Consider the following 17,747-nt stretch of genomic DNA (forward strand, 5'->3'; position numbering starts at 1 on the left):
TCACTTTAATGACAACTTTTTAAAATAAAAGTCAACATCTCTTAAATTAACTGCATAATAACAAGACTGAACAAGACTTCAAGGAATGTACCTATATAGAATCTGTCATAAAAATATACCCTGAGGAATATCCACTGGAGTGGAAAAATGTGACAACTAGCAGTCTTCTGGAAGGAAGCTGACAGCAAAATTACTACAAAATGTCACAAGCTCAATTCCTTTAAAAAGAGGAGTGTGTGCAGTGCACTGCATTCGAACAACTGCGTAAAAGTGTTTTAGGATATGTCAGTCACTATGTTGTGAAGAGAGTCTCTCTGTATCAAAGAGGGGAATCATACAAGCTATTATGCAGCAGATCACTATGATTAGAATCTGCTTTTGCATGGGATGCAATTGGTGCACCGTCATGTTGAGATTACTGAGATGAGATACTGTTATGTCATGACACTCAACTGAAGAAGCAACTGAACAACTGAATTATAAATATTGACAGTTACCTTTTTATATAATAATAATACTACTAATAATAATAATTTAAAACTGAAATGCGAACGTTGCTGTGAATCTGTGAGTGAGTGATAGCATCATAACATCATGTTACAGTCTGTTTTGTGTATTGGCATGGAAACAAAAGTAGCCATATGGGCAAGTGTTTCAGTGTTCCCCCTGCTGGAGACTATGAAGAATTTTTTAATAATTCATAGCTACTGGGATGTGAATATATAAAATATGTGATTTTGCCTTAAACAAATTAGTTAAATTATCGTTTCCGTTTCTAGCGCTCAAAATGATTTTTTAAAGAATGTTGAGTATTGTTGGTTTTCTAAATAGGCTATATAAGAAAAAAATACATCGTTTACTGGCAATTTAATTTTTTGATACAGACCCATAATTTCAGATATGACAGAGGATTTTTGTAACTTATATATTTATACACATATTTAATAATAAAAAAAAAATTGTATAAATAGCCTATATAAATGTAGTAAAATGTTTCCTATAACAGTCGCGGCTTTTATTTTGACAAAACACAAACAACCCGGAAGTTAACATGCCTGAAGTAGTTGCTGTAGCATATACCGGTGTGTTATTATCTCAGTTGTTGATTTATTAAGTGTAATTTTAGCTTTAGTATTTTTATTTTTTTTAAACTTTGAAATAAGATATTTACTTTTGTTATTTCACTGTCAGGTCCCGTTGGTGTTTATGACAGATAAGTACAACCAGCAGCGATGAGGACTGTGTTTATGGTGGCTGAGAAGCCCTCTCTGGCTCAGTCCATTGCCAAAATCCTCTCTAAAGGTGAGTCTGTATGATGTTTATAAACATTAAACCTACTGCATATAATTACAGGTCCCCTAATTATAAAATGCAGAATGAATAGGTTTGATTTTCCAGTTTATTCATTAAAATAGCACCCTTAATGTCCTGTTTGGTTTGATGAGTTACATTCTTTCATTTATTAATGTTATATTTATACATTTTTACTTTTATTAAACTGAAGTACTTTTCAAGTAAGCTGGAAAAGCAGGGTGTATTTCTAAATAAATACGAATCTTAGCAGTACATTTGTTTCCTGAAAGAACGGAAAACTCAAATATTACAAGTTTTTTGTTACAAAACCATTTTATTTATTCACGTTTACAAGCATTCAGCAAAACTTAAGACATCTATATTGCGGTGTATGCGTTGTGGTGTTGTTTTTTAAGATATAAGCATTATTATTCTGTAGACTTCTTTGTGGTTGACATTCAGTTTAAATGACACAATTATAATAATTGAAAAGGAATCTAGTGCATGAATTTTTAGCCCCAGCTCTAATTCTGTCTGGATGTTGCACATATACAGGCGATGTTGACATCCTCGAATTCCAGTGCGTAAGTTGGGCATCTTGGGTTTTTTCTAAGAAATGGCATTTTGATTGCAATGGGGATGCTCTCCAGACTGAAAGAGCTGTCGATCCCCTTACAAGAATGGCTGTCCAGGCAGTTTGCTTCATAGATGATCTGTGGCACACGTTCCATGTCGATGTTCTCCCTGTTATTGGTGCAGAAGAATGTATATTCATATATTGCACATATTAGTGTCTTTCAGATTACACTGTCTGCATTTTGATGCCAATTAGGACAAATACAGGCCATCAAATTCTGAATTGTTACAAAATGTATAAGTAAGTGATTGCATGCATGCATCCATATAGTCCTGTGTAAAATGTACCTGCAGCATACTTTCCCTGTTATTGGCTATAAATCTGTATTTCAAACATCTGCTCAACTCACACGTAGCTCCATGCGGCGACGCTGCGCTCGTTGATCCTGCTGGGCATGTTGATGAGCTGTGCGTGGTACTCTTTCAGCGTGGAGGAGCAGTAGGTGTGCTCCACGCACTGGGCCGTGATCGGATTGCATTGGCTGGGGTCCAAAACCAGCAAAAAAATGCTCAAGAGTCCTAGAATCTGAGTAAGAGAATGAGAAGTAGCCATCAAACCATCAGTACCTATGCGTTTGCACCTGGCTTTTTTATTTGTGGTTTGTGTTTTAAGGATAATGGGTTCACAAACTAACAATATCATGCGTTATTTCAATCCTTCTGTTGTGGACACCTTCATAGATTGTGGTCATTCTGAAGCTAATGCCAAAGAAAACAGCCTACATTCACATATCCAGTACAGTTTATGTTAAAGAATAATTATAGCGTCACTGTGTCCCTTAGTTAAATGCATCAGTGATGAACTATGAATAAATATATTTTATTAAAATATTGTCGTGGGCCCTCGGTTATAACAATTTGAGGTTTGTGGCTTTTTTCTTTTCTTTTTTTTTTCCAAATTTATAATAAACAGATGGATTTATCCTAAAATATTAGCTAGCTTTCAGGTTTGGATCACCATTTTTGGTTTAGCTATAGACCTAAATCAGCCAGGCCACTTTTGGACAATTAAAGATTAGCGGTATTGGCCGATATTGGAGGTAGCTTGGCCAATTACAGTTAAAATGTTAGTTCTTCCTAATATTAAAATCAGAATCTACCAATAATAATATTGAATTACAAAGTAATATTGTGAAATATTATTAGAACTTAAAATAACTGTTTTCTATTTGAAGATATTTTAAAATGTAATTTATTCCTGTGATCAAAGCTGAATTTTCAGCATCATTACTCCAGTCTTCAGCTGTCACATGATCCTTCAGAAATCATTCTAATTTTCTGCACAAGAAACATTTATTATTATTATCAATGTTGAAAACAGTTGTGTACAATAGAAATAGAAAGTTCTGAAATACAATAACAGCAGGTAATAATAACTAATTCAGATAACAGCATTTATCTGCAATAGAAAGCTTTTGTAACATTATACTCTACCATTCAAAAGTTTTGGGTCAGTAAGTTTTTCTTTTTTTTTTTTGGAAAGAAATTAATACTTTTATTCAGCAAGGATGCATTAAATTGATCAAAAATGGCAGTAAAGACGTTTATAATGTTACAAAAGCTTTCAATTTCAAATAAATGCTGTTCTTTTAAACTTTATATTCATCAAAGAATCCTGATTTTTCTTTTTTACACAATCGTTTTCAGCATTGATAATAATAATAAGTGTTTCTTGATCAGCAAATCAGCATGTTATAATGATTTCTGAAGGATCATGTGACACTGAAGACTGGAGTAATAATACTGAAATTTTTTTATTATATTCATAGAAAACAGTTAATTTAAATTGTAATAATATTTTATAATATTATTGCTTTTACTGTAGTTTTGATCAAATAAATGCAGGCTTGGTAAGCAAAAGAGACTTCTTTCAAAAACATGTAAAAATTTTACCGACCCCAAACTAATGAATGTTTTGGCTGTAATCGGCTGTATCAGCTAAAAATATGTCCAAACTTAAACGATTCAATCCAAGGAATTGCAGTTTCCTAGTTCTGGGTCCTAGCTGTGAGACAAGTCTTGTGTGAATGGTGTTGGTGACTTACCTGTAGATGTTGCATGCTGTATCGCGGAGAAACGGAAAGTGAGGAGTGGAATGAGAGGCTGGAGGCTGTTGCCTGTAGGGGTAAAGATGCTGGTCCAAATGTGCCTATCTCCTCCTTTCGGGCCTATATTTATGTACCGTAGTCTCAATGGAGACCTCCAAAGGACTGTAGCGGTGGTCAAGGAGAGAGAGGACATCATCATCATGAGTTTTCAGGACATTCACAATGGACTCCATCTAGATGTTCAGCCTTGGGAACAGCATCTCATTAGCTGACGACGACCATTGACGTCATTCAGGTTTAAGTTTGGTAGAGCACTAAATAGAAAAGAATGAATGAAAAGAATGATGCATAATCAGCTCTTCGCTTTCTCATTTCACTTTGTGATTGATCGCTCAATGCCAGCACCAATTAGACTGATTCATCAATGTCCACCATAAATGTTTATGTAAGAATGCTTATGCAGTAGTCAAGCTTACATGGTCATGTTTGTTGCGCTCACAGACTTTGACTTTGGTTCTAGGCAGATGTGATGAATGATGAAGCATGTGTTGTTTTCAAAGCTAAGGATAAAAATGACCTCAAAGTACATTCAGGAAAGGGTCTCAATGCAAATATTGTGGGATCAATGGAATAAACAAAGCGTAAGGTTGTGCTTGGATAATTACTTTAATTAAAGTGCGCCTAAAGGCGTATCTTAAAGGTTAAGTGTGTAGTTTTTATAATAAAAAAAATTACTTTTATTCCAGTTGAATGTACATGTAAGCCATTGGTGCAGTTGAGTCAACAGTTGTATGAGCATTTCTTTTCATTTCCTTTCATTTATAGGTAGCTGTTCAACCCGAAAAGGCCTAAATGGAGCGTGCTCAGTCCATGAGTACACCGGAAGCTTTGTGGGCCAAAATGTGAGGTTCAAGATGACGTCCGTGTGTGGACACGTCATGAGTCTGGACTTTATCGGCAAGTGTCTTGTCTTCAGTTGGGTTGCTTTTAAAATGCAGGCAAATTCTGTAATGTGCAAGAGTCGAGACGATGCAAACTTGAGCAGCAGTGGAATATTCCCTATCCTTAATGTTTTACAGGAAAGTATAACAACTGGGATAAAGTCGATCCAGCTGAGTTGTTCAGTAAAGCTCCGACCGAGAAGAAGGAAGCCAACCCCAAACTAAATATGGTCAAATTCCTTCAGGTGACTTAACCTTTCATTACCTGACCGCTTTTGGTGTATATATTGAATAAAAATTCAGATAAACTGTGTTTAAAGACAACATAAAATCAAATTTGACGATTTTATTTTATGTTCCAAGCATGTCAAAGAAATGATTAAATTTATATATTAAATAATATATTATTTATAGAATAAAAAGTTATTATAAATGATTATCATGACATGAATCTTCCAAAATTCATTGCTTCAACAATGTTCAATTATAATTTTATTTAAATCTATGACCCCTTCTGTAATGAAGTAAAGCTTGTTTTTGAAAGAAGTATCTTCTGCTCAGCAAGGCTGCGTTTATTTAATCAAAAATACAGTAAATATTGTAATATTGTGAAATATTATTGTAATTCAAAATACTTGTTTTCGATTTTAATAAATGTAAAAATGAAATTTTAGTCCTGTGATTTCAAAGCTGAATTTTCAGCATCATTACTCCAGTCTTCAGTGTCACATTATCCTTCAGAAATCATTCTAATATGCTGATTTGCTGCTCAAGAAACATTTCTTATTATTATTAAACAGTTTTGCTGCTTATTTTTGTGGAAATTATACAATTTTAACAATTGTGGTAAGATAAAAAAAAGAGAAAAAATACTTTTATTCATAAAGGATTAATTAAATTGATCAAAAGTGACAGTAAAGACATTTATAATGTTACAGAAGGTTTCTATGTAATAAATGCTAATAAATTTAATAATTGTGGTTTATTGAACAAATAATCCTGAAAGGATTAAAGAATCCTGAAAAAAGTATCACCATTTCCACAAAAAATAAGCAGCACAACTGTTTTCAACGTTGATTTTAATAAGAAATGTTTCTTAAACAGCAAATCAGCATATTAGAATGATTTCTGAAGGATCATGTGACACTGAAGACTGGAGTAATGATGCTGAAAATTCAGCGTTGCATCACAGGAATAAATTACACTTTAAAATATATTACAATAGAAAACAGTTATTTTAATTTGTAATAATATTTCGCAATATTACTGTTTTTACTGTATTTTTGATTAAATAAATGCAGCCTTGGTGAGCATAAGAGACTTAAAAAACATTAAAAAAAAAAAAATGTTTCCAAACATTTGACAGGTTATACATTATAATATATTATATTATATTATATTATATTAACAATAGTCTAATACATTTTTAAAATAACAAAGTTGCTGTTGTTGACAGGTTGAAGCAAAAGGTTGTGACTTTGTCGTCCTGTGGTTGGATTGTGACAAAGAAGGAGAAAACATTTGTTTTGAGGTGAGTCTGAATTGACTTCTGTTATTAATCTACAGAAAGCAAAACAAATAAAGTTTGTCCATATAACTGGGGCTGAGGTGTTTGGCCTTTTTTGAGTGTGTGTTTTCTCTATTTGTGTGTGTTGTACCATCTCAGGTGTTGGATGCCATTCAGCCTGTGATGAATAAGTCTTTTGGTAGTGAGCGTACGGTGTATCGGGCCAAGTTCAGCTCCATCACAGACACAGATATCTGTAACGCCATGAATCGACTCGGAGAACCTAACAAGAACGAGGCTCTGTCCGTAGATGCTCGTCAGGAACTGGACCTCAGGATCGGCTGTGCTTTCACACGGTATGAAAGAGGTCTTTTGGTTATAGAAGACCTGCTTTGAATGTTTTTTTTTTTTTTTTTTTATACTATTCCAATACAATCTTGCTTTGTGCAGTATACACTACTGTTAAACAGTTTGGGATCTGTAAGATTTTTTAAATGTTTTAAAAAGTCACTTATGCTCACCAATGCTCATTCATCACACCTAACCATTGTCTCTGGATTTTAGTTTCCAAACCAAATACTTCCAGGGAAAATATGGGAATTTGGACTCCTCCTTGATCTCTTTTGGTCCCTGTCAGACTCCTACACTGGGGTTTTGTGTGGAACGTCATGACAAGATCCAGTCCTTCAAACCTGAAACATATTGGGTCGTACAAGCAAAGGTCAGTTCTGACCTTTACCAATTTTATCCGATTTTAGAAATTTGTATCGTATCATATCGCATTGCATACTTGCTTTTCTACATTTTCCACTTTTTTGGTGCACACAGGTTTTTAAAGGGAAGGACAGCCCACTTTTCTTGGACTGGGACCGCGTTCGAGTTTTTGACCGAGATGTTGGTCAAATGTTTGTCAACATGGCAAAGACTGCTAAGGAGGCTAAAGTATGTATTTGTATCTCAATTATTTGTATGTAATTTTCTATTTCAGTGCAAAAGCACTTCAAGTGTAGCTGCATGAGTTATTATGTGTCTTTTCTTTGCAGGTTGACTCTGTGACTAAAAAGAGAAAGCCAAGCAGAGACCTCTGGCACTGAATACAGTGGAGATGTTAAGAGTGGCCAGTTCTGCTTTGGGTGGGCTGCTTCCCTTGTGATATTAAATGTGAATTTACAAATCAAGAAGCATAAGAAATAGGGTTTCAGTGAGTGAGGAAAGAAAGACTCAGCTTTATGCAGACTGCTTAAGAATATAAATTTTGGCAAGTAATGTCTGGTCATGAAATTGAATTCAGATTATATGGTCATGAACCTTATATGGTTCACTTTTTGGCAAATAATTACTGTAATTTTATAGCATTGTAGTATTATTCACAAAGGAATAATTAGACTGAAAATAGTGAACACTCTACCATTCAAAAGTTTGGGGTCAAAGAAGTTTTTTTAAAGAAATCTCACCAAGGCTGCATTTATTTATTTTTTAATCAAAAATACATTAAAAACAGTAATATTGTGAAATATTATTACAATTTAAAGTACTGTTTTCTATTTTAATATATTTTAAATGTAATTTATTCCTAATGTGATGCAAAGCTGAATTTCCAGCATCATTACTCCAGTCTTCAGTGTCACATGATCCTTCAGAAATCATTCTAATATGACGATTTGATGCTCAAGAAACATTTCTGATTATTATCAGTGTTAAAACCATTTGTGCTGCTTAATATTTTTATGGAAACTGTGATACATTTTTTCCCAGGATTCTTTAATAAATAAAAAGTAAACAAACAAACAAAAAGTTTATTTACTTTTTATTAATTATTATTTTTATTAAAATCATATATACACTACTGTTCAAAAAACAGCATTTATCTAAAAATAAAAAAATATAATTTTATTTATTTATTTTTTGGATAAATGCTGTTTTTTTTAACAATAGTGTACAGTCAAACCAAAAATTATTCAGACATTTTTGATATATTTTTACTAGTGGGTGCAGGACACTATAGTTCATTTATGTAAGTGAGGATAGCAAAATAAAGTAAACTGTGACATATTATACCCAAAAATTCTTCATACAGTGAACTACCAGTAAAATTGATAAAAATTTGGAACCAAAGATTATTCAGACACTTTGACCTGACCAGTGTTATCTGACATAATTAAGATTAATTTGTTCTGACACAGGTTTAACTCTGAGATCTTGTCATATTTTATTACATTTTTTTTAAACTATAGTGAATAAACTGTATTAATGAATGAAATGTTCAAGGTGTCTGAATAAATTTTGGTTTGACTGTATATATGATTTTATCTGTGTATTTCTTAGGAATGGGTCCCCAGCATACCATGCAGATAGCAGAGCGTCTCTACACACAGGGTTATATCAGCTATCCTCGCACAGAGACGACACATTACCCTGAAAACTTTGACCTGAAGGGCACCCTCAAACAACAGGCCAACAGCTCCTTCTGGGGTGAAACGGTGAGCACGAACCCTTTCTTCCACCCTGATGAGATCATCTTAAGATGAACTATTTTTACACCTATTTGATGCCTTGTTTTGTGTCTGTAAACAAATATCATATATTCATATATTAAACGGAAAGATGTTATGTTGATGTTATTGTATTTTTGTAAGAAGTTTAATAGTATTATTTGTTTGTTATTTTATGTTAGTTATTATTTATATAGTGTTTAATCCTAATATGGCATTAAAAAATAATGTAAAGTGTTTAATATTGTCTTATGTAAAATGCTTATGTGTGTGTTTGTGTATGCAGGTAAAAGCTCTTCTCTCTGAGGGCATTAATAGGCCAAGGAAAGGAGCGGACGCAGGAGACCATCCGCCAATCACACCCATGAGAGCCGCCTCTGAGAGCGAGCTGGGTATGACTGTCAGACTGCATATTTTCACATTTAATGTGTTACATGTATGATATTGAAAGGTCAAGTGAAGAGAGTATGAAACACACCCAAGTCATTTTTATGATTCATATCTGGTGTTTAAGGACAAGATCCATAATCCTGTTTCTAATTATTTAATAATAAAAGAAGAGTAAATATAGATTAAAATATCTTTGTAATAAATAAACTAAAATATCAGTATATACACTAACAATAGTGTATATAATGTATTTGTCAATTAAATATATATATATATATATGTATGTATGTATGTATGTGTGTGTGTATATATATATATATATATATATATGTATGAATTTACTTGACTAATACAGTATATACACTGTTGTTCAAAAGTTTGGGGTCAGTAATTTTTTTTTTTTTTTAAGAAATTAATACTTTTTAGGATGCATTAAATTGATCAAAAGTGACAATAAAGACATTTATAATGTTACAAAGATTTATATTCCAAATAAATGCTTTTCTTTTGAACTTTCTATTCATCAAATAATACTAAAAAATGTATCACAAAAATGTCCTCTAAAATTAGAATGATTTCTGAAGGATCATGTGACACTGAAGACTGGAGTAATGATGCTGAAAATTGAACTTTGCATCACAGGAATAAATTACATTTCAAAGTATTTTAAAATAGAAAACACTTATTTTAATATTTCACAATATAACTGTTTTTAATGTATTTTTGATCAAATAAATGCAGGCTAGTTAAAAATAAGAGACTTTCAAAAACATTTAAAAAAATCTTACTGACCCCTAACTTTTTAATGGTAGCATAACTATGGCTGCGTCCAAAATCGCAGACTCTCTTGAGTAGGTACTTAATTTGAATAAGTAATTACTTCACGACTGCTAAAAAAGTACGTTCTATATAGTATGAATGTAATCTGGACGTACTGCATTCGCTATGCTTTCATTATCACGTGACCTACCAGCATCAGTTGCATCGCTATAAAAGGCCGTCTGTCTTTTTCTCTCTGCAGGCAGCGATGGCTGGCGTCTGTATGATTACATCACACGGCACTTCATAGCGACGGTCAGTCCCGACTGTAAATACCTGCAGACTACGATTTCCTTCAGCATTGCCACAGAGAGCTTCACATGCAGCGGGAAGACGCTCATCTCTGCTGGTATGTGCATCATCAGATGAACTTTATTAACTTTTACCATTTATAGAAATTATACTCTAGTGGAGAGGTGATGCTTATTAATATTTCTCTCCATCTCAGGTTACACTGAAGTGATGCCCTGGCAGGGTATTCCGCTGGAAGAGGCCTTGCCGGTGTGTGAGAGAGGAGACACATTCACAGTGGACGAGATCAAACTACTGGAGAAACAGACCAATCCACCAGACTACCTCACTGAGGCCGAGCTCATCACACTCATGGAGAAACACGGCATTGGTAAGATCCGTTTCATTAATGCTCACAACCTTAAGAGATTCTTTAGAAAGCAAGTTCACAGAAGAGAGTAAATGTAAACGGGTCATATCATACATTTTATCCCTGACATGCACTTTATTATATTAGTTTTTTACCCCCTCTTGGCCTGTTTATTGCCACTGTACACCTTTGTGTAACTTTATGTGTGCAGTTTCATTAAACACTATTTATTTATTTATTTTTTTTTAATTAATTAGTTTCAAATGCATGAAGAATTTACAGCACAATGATTTCTAAAAACTGTTTCATGCATAATTATTCATTTTATGCTATCATTTCAGGAGCTCAGGTTTTCACATCTAGGACTATTTTGACATTTCATTTTTTTTTTTTTTTGATCAATAGGCTATTTTATATGTTGATACAAGTTTTAGTGCATGAATGAATAAACATACAGTTCAAAAGTTTGGGGTCGGTAAGAATATTATTTATTTATTTTTTACATTTTTGAAAAAAAAAAAAAGTCTCTTATGCTCACCAAGGCTACATTTATTTGATCCAAACTGCAGTTAAACACTAATATTATGAAATATTATTACAGGATAAAATACAATTTTAAAACCTGAACGTTTGGTTACAGTTTGACATGTTTTAGACATTTTGCTATTTTTGGTTGGTAATTTAGTCAGATTTAAGTGGAGTAAATTAATTTGAAAAACATTTAATTGCAGACCTCTTTTTTATTTTTATTATTATTATTTTTGAAAATTGTGAAAGTTATTATTATGTGAACTGCAATAAAAATGGTTCTTTCACTAGGTACGGATGCCAGCATCCCCGTCCACATTAACAACATCTGCCAGAGGAACTATGTGACGGTTGAAAGTGGCCGCAAACTCAAACCCACCAACCTGGGGATTGTTCTGGTTCACGGTTACTATAAGATTGGTAAGGGGAAAAATTTCAACCACAAGTATTTCGTTGGTGTGTGTCAGTTTAATTAGTTGTGTAGTGTCTATGGTATGAAAGCTTGTTTCCACCACTGAAAAAAAATATAAAAGGTAATTGCGAGTTTACATTTCGCAATTCTGACTATATAACTCACAAATGCAAGTTTATATCTTGCAATCCTGAGGGAAAAAAAGTCAGAATTGTGATATAAAAAGTCACAATTACCTTTTTTATTTTTTATTCTGTGTCAGAAACAAGCTTCCATACTATGGGGTAAACTCAAGTTAGTTAAAAATTTGGCCTATTAATTGAAAGTTTGTAAGTTCAAACCCCATAAGAGGCGGTTCATGAACTATAGGCACTTTACAGAGCTGAATCTGTAATAGTTGTGCAATAAGTTATTTTGAAACAAAGCGTTGGATAAATGACTCATTTGTATATGCTTATCATTTTCCTTGTTCATCTGTGTGTGTCTTAGATGCAGATTTGGTTCTGCCCACAATCCGGAGTGCTGTGGAAAAGCAGCTCACTCTGATAGCTTTAGGAAAGGCAAACTTCCAGCAGGTCTTACAGCACACTCTGGACATCTTCAAGAGGAAGTTCCACTACTTTGTGGACTCCATTGCAGGTAACGTCACATACAGCAAACCTATGATTTAGTTACTTATCAAAATCAGAACATTCTGAGGGAAACTCAGAAAGTGTTTCCTTGAGGTTTATTCCAACTAAACCTAGTCATGAACCAGTGTTATTTTAGTAGGGATGTGCATCAGGGAGCCGCTATCAATATGCGGGGTATTGAAATTGCATCTGAATATGTGCTCGCTCTTTACCTTCGCTTTCCAATTCGCGATCATGCGTACTCTGTGTATAGGGAGCGACGGTACTGGCCACACATTTTACAAGATATGATATTTGTCACTGATGCTCAGAATCTGTTGCACACCAAATCCTCTGACATTTAGATTTAGGCTTTGGGCACATCAAAAGATTTCTATATAGTTTTTGTAATCTTTTTCAGTTTGTTATTTTAGAACATCACGTGAAGCTAAATGAAAATAAGAAATGTTGCCTTGGCAACTAGCTGAAATAAAATAATTTAAGTTAAGTCTGCTTTGTGTCGTCTTAAAATTCAGATTAAATATGCAATTTTGCTAATTGTTCACTCTTAAAACATGCTTTATATGTTTATTTAACAGGCATGGATGAACTGATGGAGGTGTCCTTCTCTCCCATTGCCGCTACTGGGAAACCACTCTCTCGCTGCGGCAAATGCCGTCGCTTCATGAAGTACATCCAGGTGTGTAAGGACTCATATTGCCCTAACAGTCTTAAAATGCTGGCTTTCTTATTCTAGAAATAACATGTAAATGCATTAAACTGATCAAAAGTAACAGTAAAGACATTTATAATATTATTTATAATATGCTCTTCTTTTGAACTTTCTGTTCATCTGAGAATCTTGGGGAAAAAAAAAACATTAGCACAGTTTGCACAAAAATGTTTTCAACACTGATAATAAATGTTTCTTGAGCAGCAAATCATCATATTAGAATGATTTCTGAAGGATCATGTGACACTGAAGACTGGAGTAATGATGCTGAAAATTCAGTTTTGCATCACAAATCAGTTATTTTAATTTGTAATAATATTTCACAATATTACTGTTGTTTTTATTTTTATTTTTTTGTTTTTTTTAATCAAATAAATGCAGCCTTGATGAGCATAAGTGACTTCTTTCAGAAACATAAAAATATCTTACCAACCCCAAACTTTTGAATAGTAGTGTATTAATTTGGCTTATATCAGAAAGCTATGAATGTACGCAATTGATGCTGTTTTATGAAGTTTTGAGTTCAGAAAAGGTACAGTTTGTTTTCATATTGCATTGAACTCTTTTAATTCAAAAGATCAAGGAAAAGTCCATTTCTTTTTGCATGACTGTTATAGTTTCATCTCTTTGTTTTGACAGTACACAGATCATAACTAGCATGTACAGACATTGTGTTTTAGCTACTTTCTTTGTCAACACTGACCTTAGTTTGAACTAATAACAGTAGGGTAAAATGGAGAAATGTTAGATATTTAACCAAACATACTTGACTCAATATGGTCCAAAGTTCATTTCTGCACACTCAAGTCAAAGGATTGCAACATTGTGTCTTGGGCTTTGATCCATGACCCTGACCCAACCCGACTGACCTGCGTTAGGATTTTGACACAGAGGCTTTGACATAGAGGGCTTTGGCCTTCTGATTACAAGCCTAAAACTTTGACCTCTCAACTACCACCACACCTTGGTTTCTAGTAACCATTGAACACTACCGTTCATATATAAGAAGTCTCCTATCCTCACTAAGGCTGCATTTATTTGATCAAAAATACAGTAAATATTGTGAAATATTATTACAATTTAAAATATTCTGTTTGAATATATTGAAAATGTAATATATTCCTGTGATAGCAAAGCTGAATTTCCAGCATCATTACTCCAGTCTTCAGTGTCACATGATCCTTCAGAAATCATTCTAATATGCTGATTTGCTGCTCAAGAAACATTTCTTATTATTATCAGTGTTAAAAACAGTTGTGCATATTTTTGTTGAAACCATGATACATTTTTTCAGGATTCTTTAAATAGAAAGTTCAAAAGAACAGCATTTATTTGAAATAGAAATGTAACATTATAAATGTCTTTATTGTCACTTTTGATCAATTTAATGCATTCTTGCTGAATAAAGTACTAGTTTCTTTAAAAAAAAAAACTAAAAAAAAACTTTTTACTGACCCCAAACCTTTTGAATGGTGTATCCAATCATAATGCACATATCCATACCCACAATGCATCAAAAATACCTTGTTTAAAAATCTGACGTCAGGTTGAGAGGTCAGTGATGTTAATTAATTACAGTGAGTAATGCAGCCAAACTTTAAGCTTTTGCATCCCAGAGCATCTACATTTACACACTAACTTTGATCCTGATTACCATCCGTATGGCCACATCGCGTAAATCACATGGTTTATTTATTTTCCGCTGTGAATAATCTGGGCTTTTAGACAGACTCTCATCTCTCTCTCGTTCTCCCCGCCTATACTTGTGCACCTGAAAATGACCTTCAGCAAGGAAGCTTTTTACCTGAATGTTCTCTTGTGTCCATCTGAATGTCATGTAACTCACAAATTATTCATCAATGTCCCTCATCATTCAAATATTACCTCAGGCTGTTGGTCTGATGTTCCTGTTAATTGGGCTGTAATGTCCACTGCTTGCATGAGTGAGGTTAATGCGGATTTTCTTGATCCAAATGTACTGAGTGAAGTCTTTACACAGTATAGAGGTCTTTGTTGTTACTTCTTCATTTTGGATTATAAATTTATAAATTCTTATAAATTTGTGGAAAATCAAGTTAGAAAAACTTAAATATATTGGTAAATTGTAAAGTTGGTAAATTCTGGACAATGCTGATAGCTAACTTGTGTTATCCACCTCTAATAATTATGAATTGTAACATGACAACATTAGTTACAAAAAAAGTAAGCTAGAAGAAAATTCTTCTTAAATATATAAAAATGTATTATTATTATTTAAATATTTTTAAATATTATTAAATATTTTTAAATATTATTATGTTTGTTCTACAACTACAAAATGTTGACTCAGATTAATCGTCACAACATTAGTCATGATGTAGTGTTAGACATGTTCTAGACTCTAAAAACTCATTTCTATTCACCCCCAGGCTAAACCCAGTCGTCTGCACTGCTCTCACTGCGACGAGACCTACAGTTTACCTCAGAACGGAGCCATTAAGCTGTACAAAGAGCTCAAGTGTCCCCTGGATGAGTTTGAGCTGGTGCTCTGGACCTCAGGGTCTCGTGGCAAAAGCTACCCTGTGTGTCCATACTGCTTCAGCAACCCTCCCTTCAGAGACATGAAGAAAGGTAGGAGAGACTAAAACGCTCTGTTTCTCAAATCAACCTGTTTTTGGGTGGTTCTTCAGTTAGGATCCTTTCAAACTATGTTTCATATATGTTAACGCATGTCCATTAATCGAGATCTGATTATGATTAATCCTTGATAAACCTTTGGATTTTTATGTAAAGTAATGGGCATAATTTTTTGTGCTATATATATATATATATATATATATTCTAAATAATCTAAATATATATATTTAGATTATTAAAGGTTTGTGGTAAGTTTTTTTTTTTTTTTTTTGACTTTTACATTTTTACAAACAAAAAATTTCTATTCATCAAAGAATTCTGAAAAACTTATCAAGGTTTCCACAAAAATATTAAGCAGCACAACTGTTTTCCACATTGATAATAATAAGAAATGTTTCTCGAGCACTAAATCAGCATATTAGAATGATTTCTGAAGGATCATGTGACACTAAAGACTGGAATAATGATGCTGAAAATTCAGCTTTGCCTCACAGGAATAAATTACATTTTTAAATAAATAGAAAATAGAAAAAGGTTATTTTAAATTTTAATCATATTTTTCATTATTACTATTTTACTGTATTTGATTTTGAATCAAATAAATGCTGCCTTGGTGAGCATAAGTATGGAAGATTGTTTATGCCATGAAATAAAAAAAGGTAATTGCGACTTTTTATCTCACAATTTTGACTTTTTTTCTCAGAATTGCGCGATATAAAGTCAGAATTGTGAGTTATAAGGTCAGAATTGTGAGTTATAAGGTTAGAATTGTGAGATATAAAGTCAGAATTGCTTTTTTATTTTTTTATTTAGTGGTGGAAACAAGCTTCCATCCATAAGAGACTTCTATTAAAAAAAATCAAAAATCCTACTGACCCCAAACTTTTGAACAGTAGTGTATTTAAAATTAATTTCTAAAATATAAAAATGTAAGCTTTTTCTAAATTTATTATAGAGGTGAATTAAAAACCTCTAGGTGGGGGAAAAGTCCGAGATAAAGAAACTCTGGCAAATGTAACCTTAACAGTTGTTGAAACAGGAACAACACACTTAAAAACAAGGAAAGAAATGTACCAGTTCTCCTAAAAGAATAGCCCTTATGTAATTTCTCTTTCTCTTTCCGTCAGGGATGGGCTGTAACGAGTGCACCCACCCTTCCTGTCAGCACTCCCTCAACTCTCTTGGGATCGGTCAGTGCGTTGAATGTGAGACGGGCGTCCTGGTCTTCGATCCCACCTCGGGCCCAAAGTGGCGCATGGCCTGCAACAAATGCAACGTGGTGGTGCATTTCTTCGAGCACGCCCATAAAGTGCAGGTGTCCCAGGACAGCTGTGATTCCTGCGAAGCCTCTCTGGTTGTAGTGGACTTCAACAAGACACGCTCGCCATTGCCCGATGGTGAGACGCAGCACACTGGCTGCGTGTTTTGTGATCCTGTGTTCCAGGATCTCGTGGAGCTGAAACATGCGACCATGCGGCATCCCATGCACCGGGCCGGAGGAGCCCGCAGAGGGAGAGGGAAGGGAAGAGGGAGGAGGCCCATGGGGAGAGGGAATCCTAAAAAGCCTAAAGATAAAATGGCAGCCCTGGCAGCTTATTTTGTATAAAATATTTTAAGTATGTCTTACAGTAGAAAATTAAATCCAGCTTAATTAGTCTCAATGTGCAAATTAAAAAGATGAAAATGGCAATAAAGTTTTAGTTTAACAGAGTCTGTGCTGGGTTTTTTTTCTCTGTGTTTTTGTGGCTTATGTCTGCTTCAGTGTTGCCAAGTCTTCGTTTACCTGTGGAATCTGGCTACTTTTAAGTTGTTGCCGTGGGTAAAAAGGTTTTCCGTGGGTTGATTTCCACCCCCGTACATATGATTTTGGTGCTCCAACACCTCCAAAACACCCCTCAGACATACAAATTCAGTGCAGAACTCAACCGCCCGATGGAGAAAATCGCATTGGGCTATTTTTGGGCTACTTTTGTTGCACAGACCTGGCAACCCTGGTCTGCTTATACATTTACAATTATTTATCTATTTATTTAGGAGACACTTTTATCCAAAACGACTTAAAATCACTATGAAATCAAATTTGACAATTCTTGTTTTTTTTTTAATGGAAAATTGCAAAA

The 17,747-nt window shown here is 33.9% G+C and overlaps 2 protein-coding genes across 2 annotated transcripts; one reads left to right on the plus strand and one right to left on the minus strand.

Annotated features, from left to right (window-relative positions):
• Nucleotides 1-1,005: 1,005 nt before the first annotated feature.
• Nucleotides 1,006-17,338, plus strand: top3b (DNA topoisomerase III beta). Its single transcript, XM_051895292.1, is given in 19 exon segments — nucleotides 1,006-1,082; nucleotides 1,192-1,302; nucleotides 4,803-4,934; nucleotides 5,057-5,163; nucleotides 6,375-6,449; nucleotides 6,585-6,781; nucleotides 6,990-7,146; nucleotides 7,254-7,367; nucleotides 7,469-7,481; nucleotides 7,484-7,558; nucleotides 8,751-8,905; nucleotides 9,204-9,309; nucleotides 10,329-10,475; nucleotides 10,575-10,748; nucleotides 11,547-11,675; nucleotides 12,157-12,306; nucleotides 12,878-12,978; nucleotides 15,420-15,621; nucleotides 16,755-17,338. Coding segments are annotated over 18 exon segments (2,583 nt in total). The 5' UTR covers nucleotides 1,006-1,082; nucleotides 1,192-1,232; the 3' UTR covers nucleotides 17,234-17,338.
• Nucleotides 1,608-4,142, minus strand: LOC127513497 (interleukin-17A). Its single transcript, XM_051895298.1, has 3 exons — nucleotides 3,975-4,142; nucleotides 2,280-2,455; nucleotides 1,608-2,037 (listed from the first exon to the last, which is right to left on the minus strand). Exons 1-3 carry the CDS (start codon nucleotides 3,987-3,989, stop codon nucleotides 1,818-1,820), a joined length of 411 nt encoding a protein of 136 aa, XP_051751258.1. The 5' UTR covers nucleotides 3,990-4,142; the 3' UTR covers nucleotides 1,608-1,817.
• Nucleotides 17,339-17,747: the final 409 nt, after the last annotated feature.

The sequence above is a fragment of the Ctenopharyngodon idella genome, chromosome 5 (genome assembly GCF_019924925.1).
Source record: "Ctenopharyngodon idella isolate HZGC_01 chromosome 5, HZGC01, whole genome shotgun sequence".
In the NCBI taxonomy this organism is placed as follows: Eukaryota; Metazoa; Chordata; class Actinopteri; order Cypriniformes; family Xenocyprididae; genus Ctenopharyngodon; species Ctenopharyngodon idella.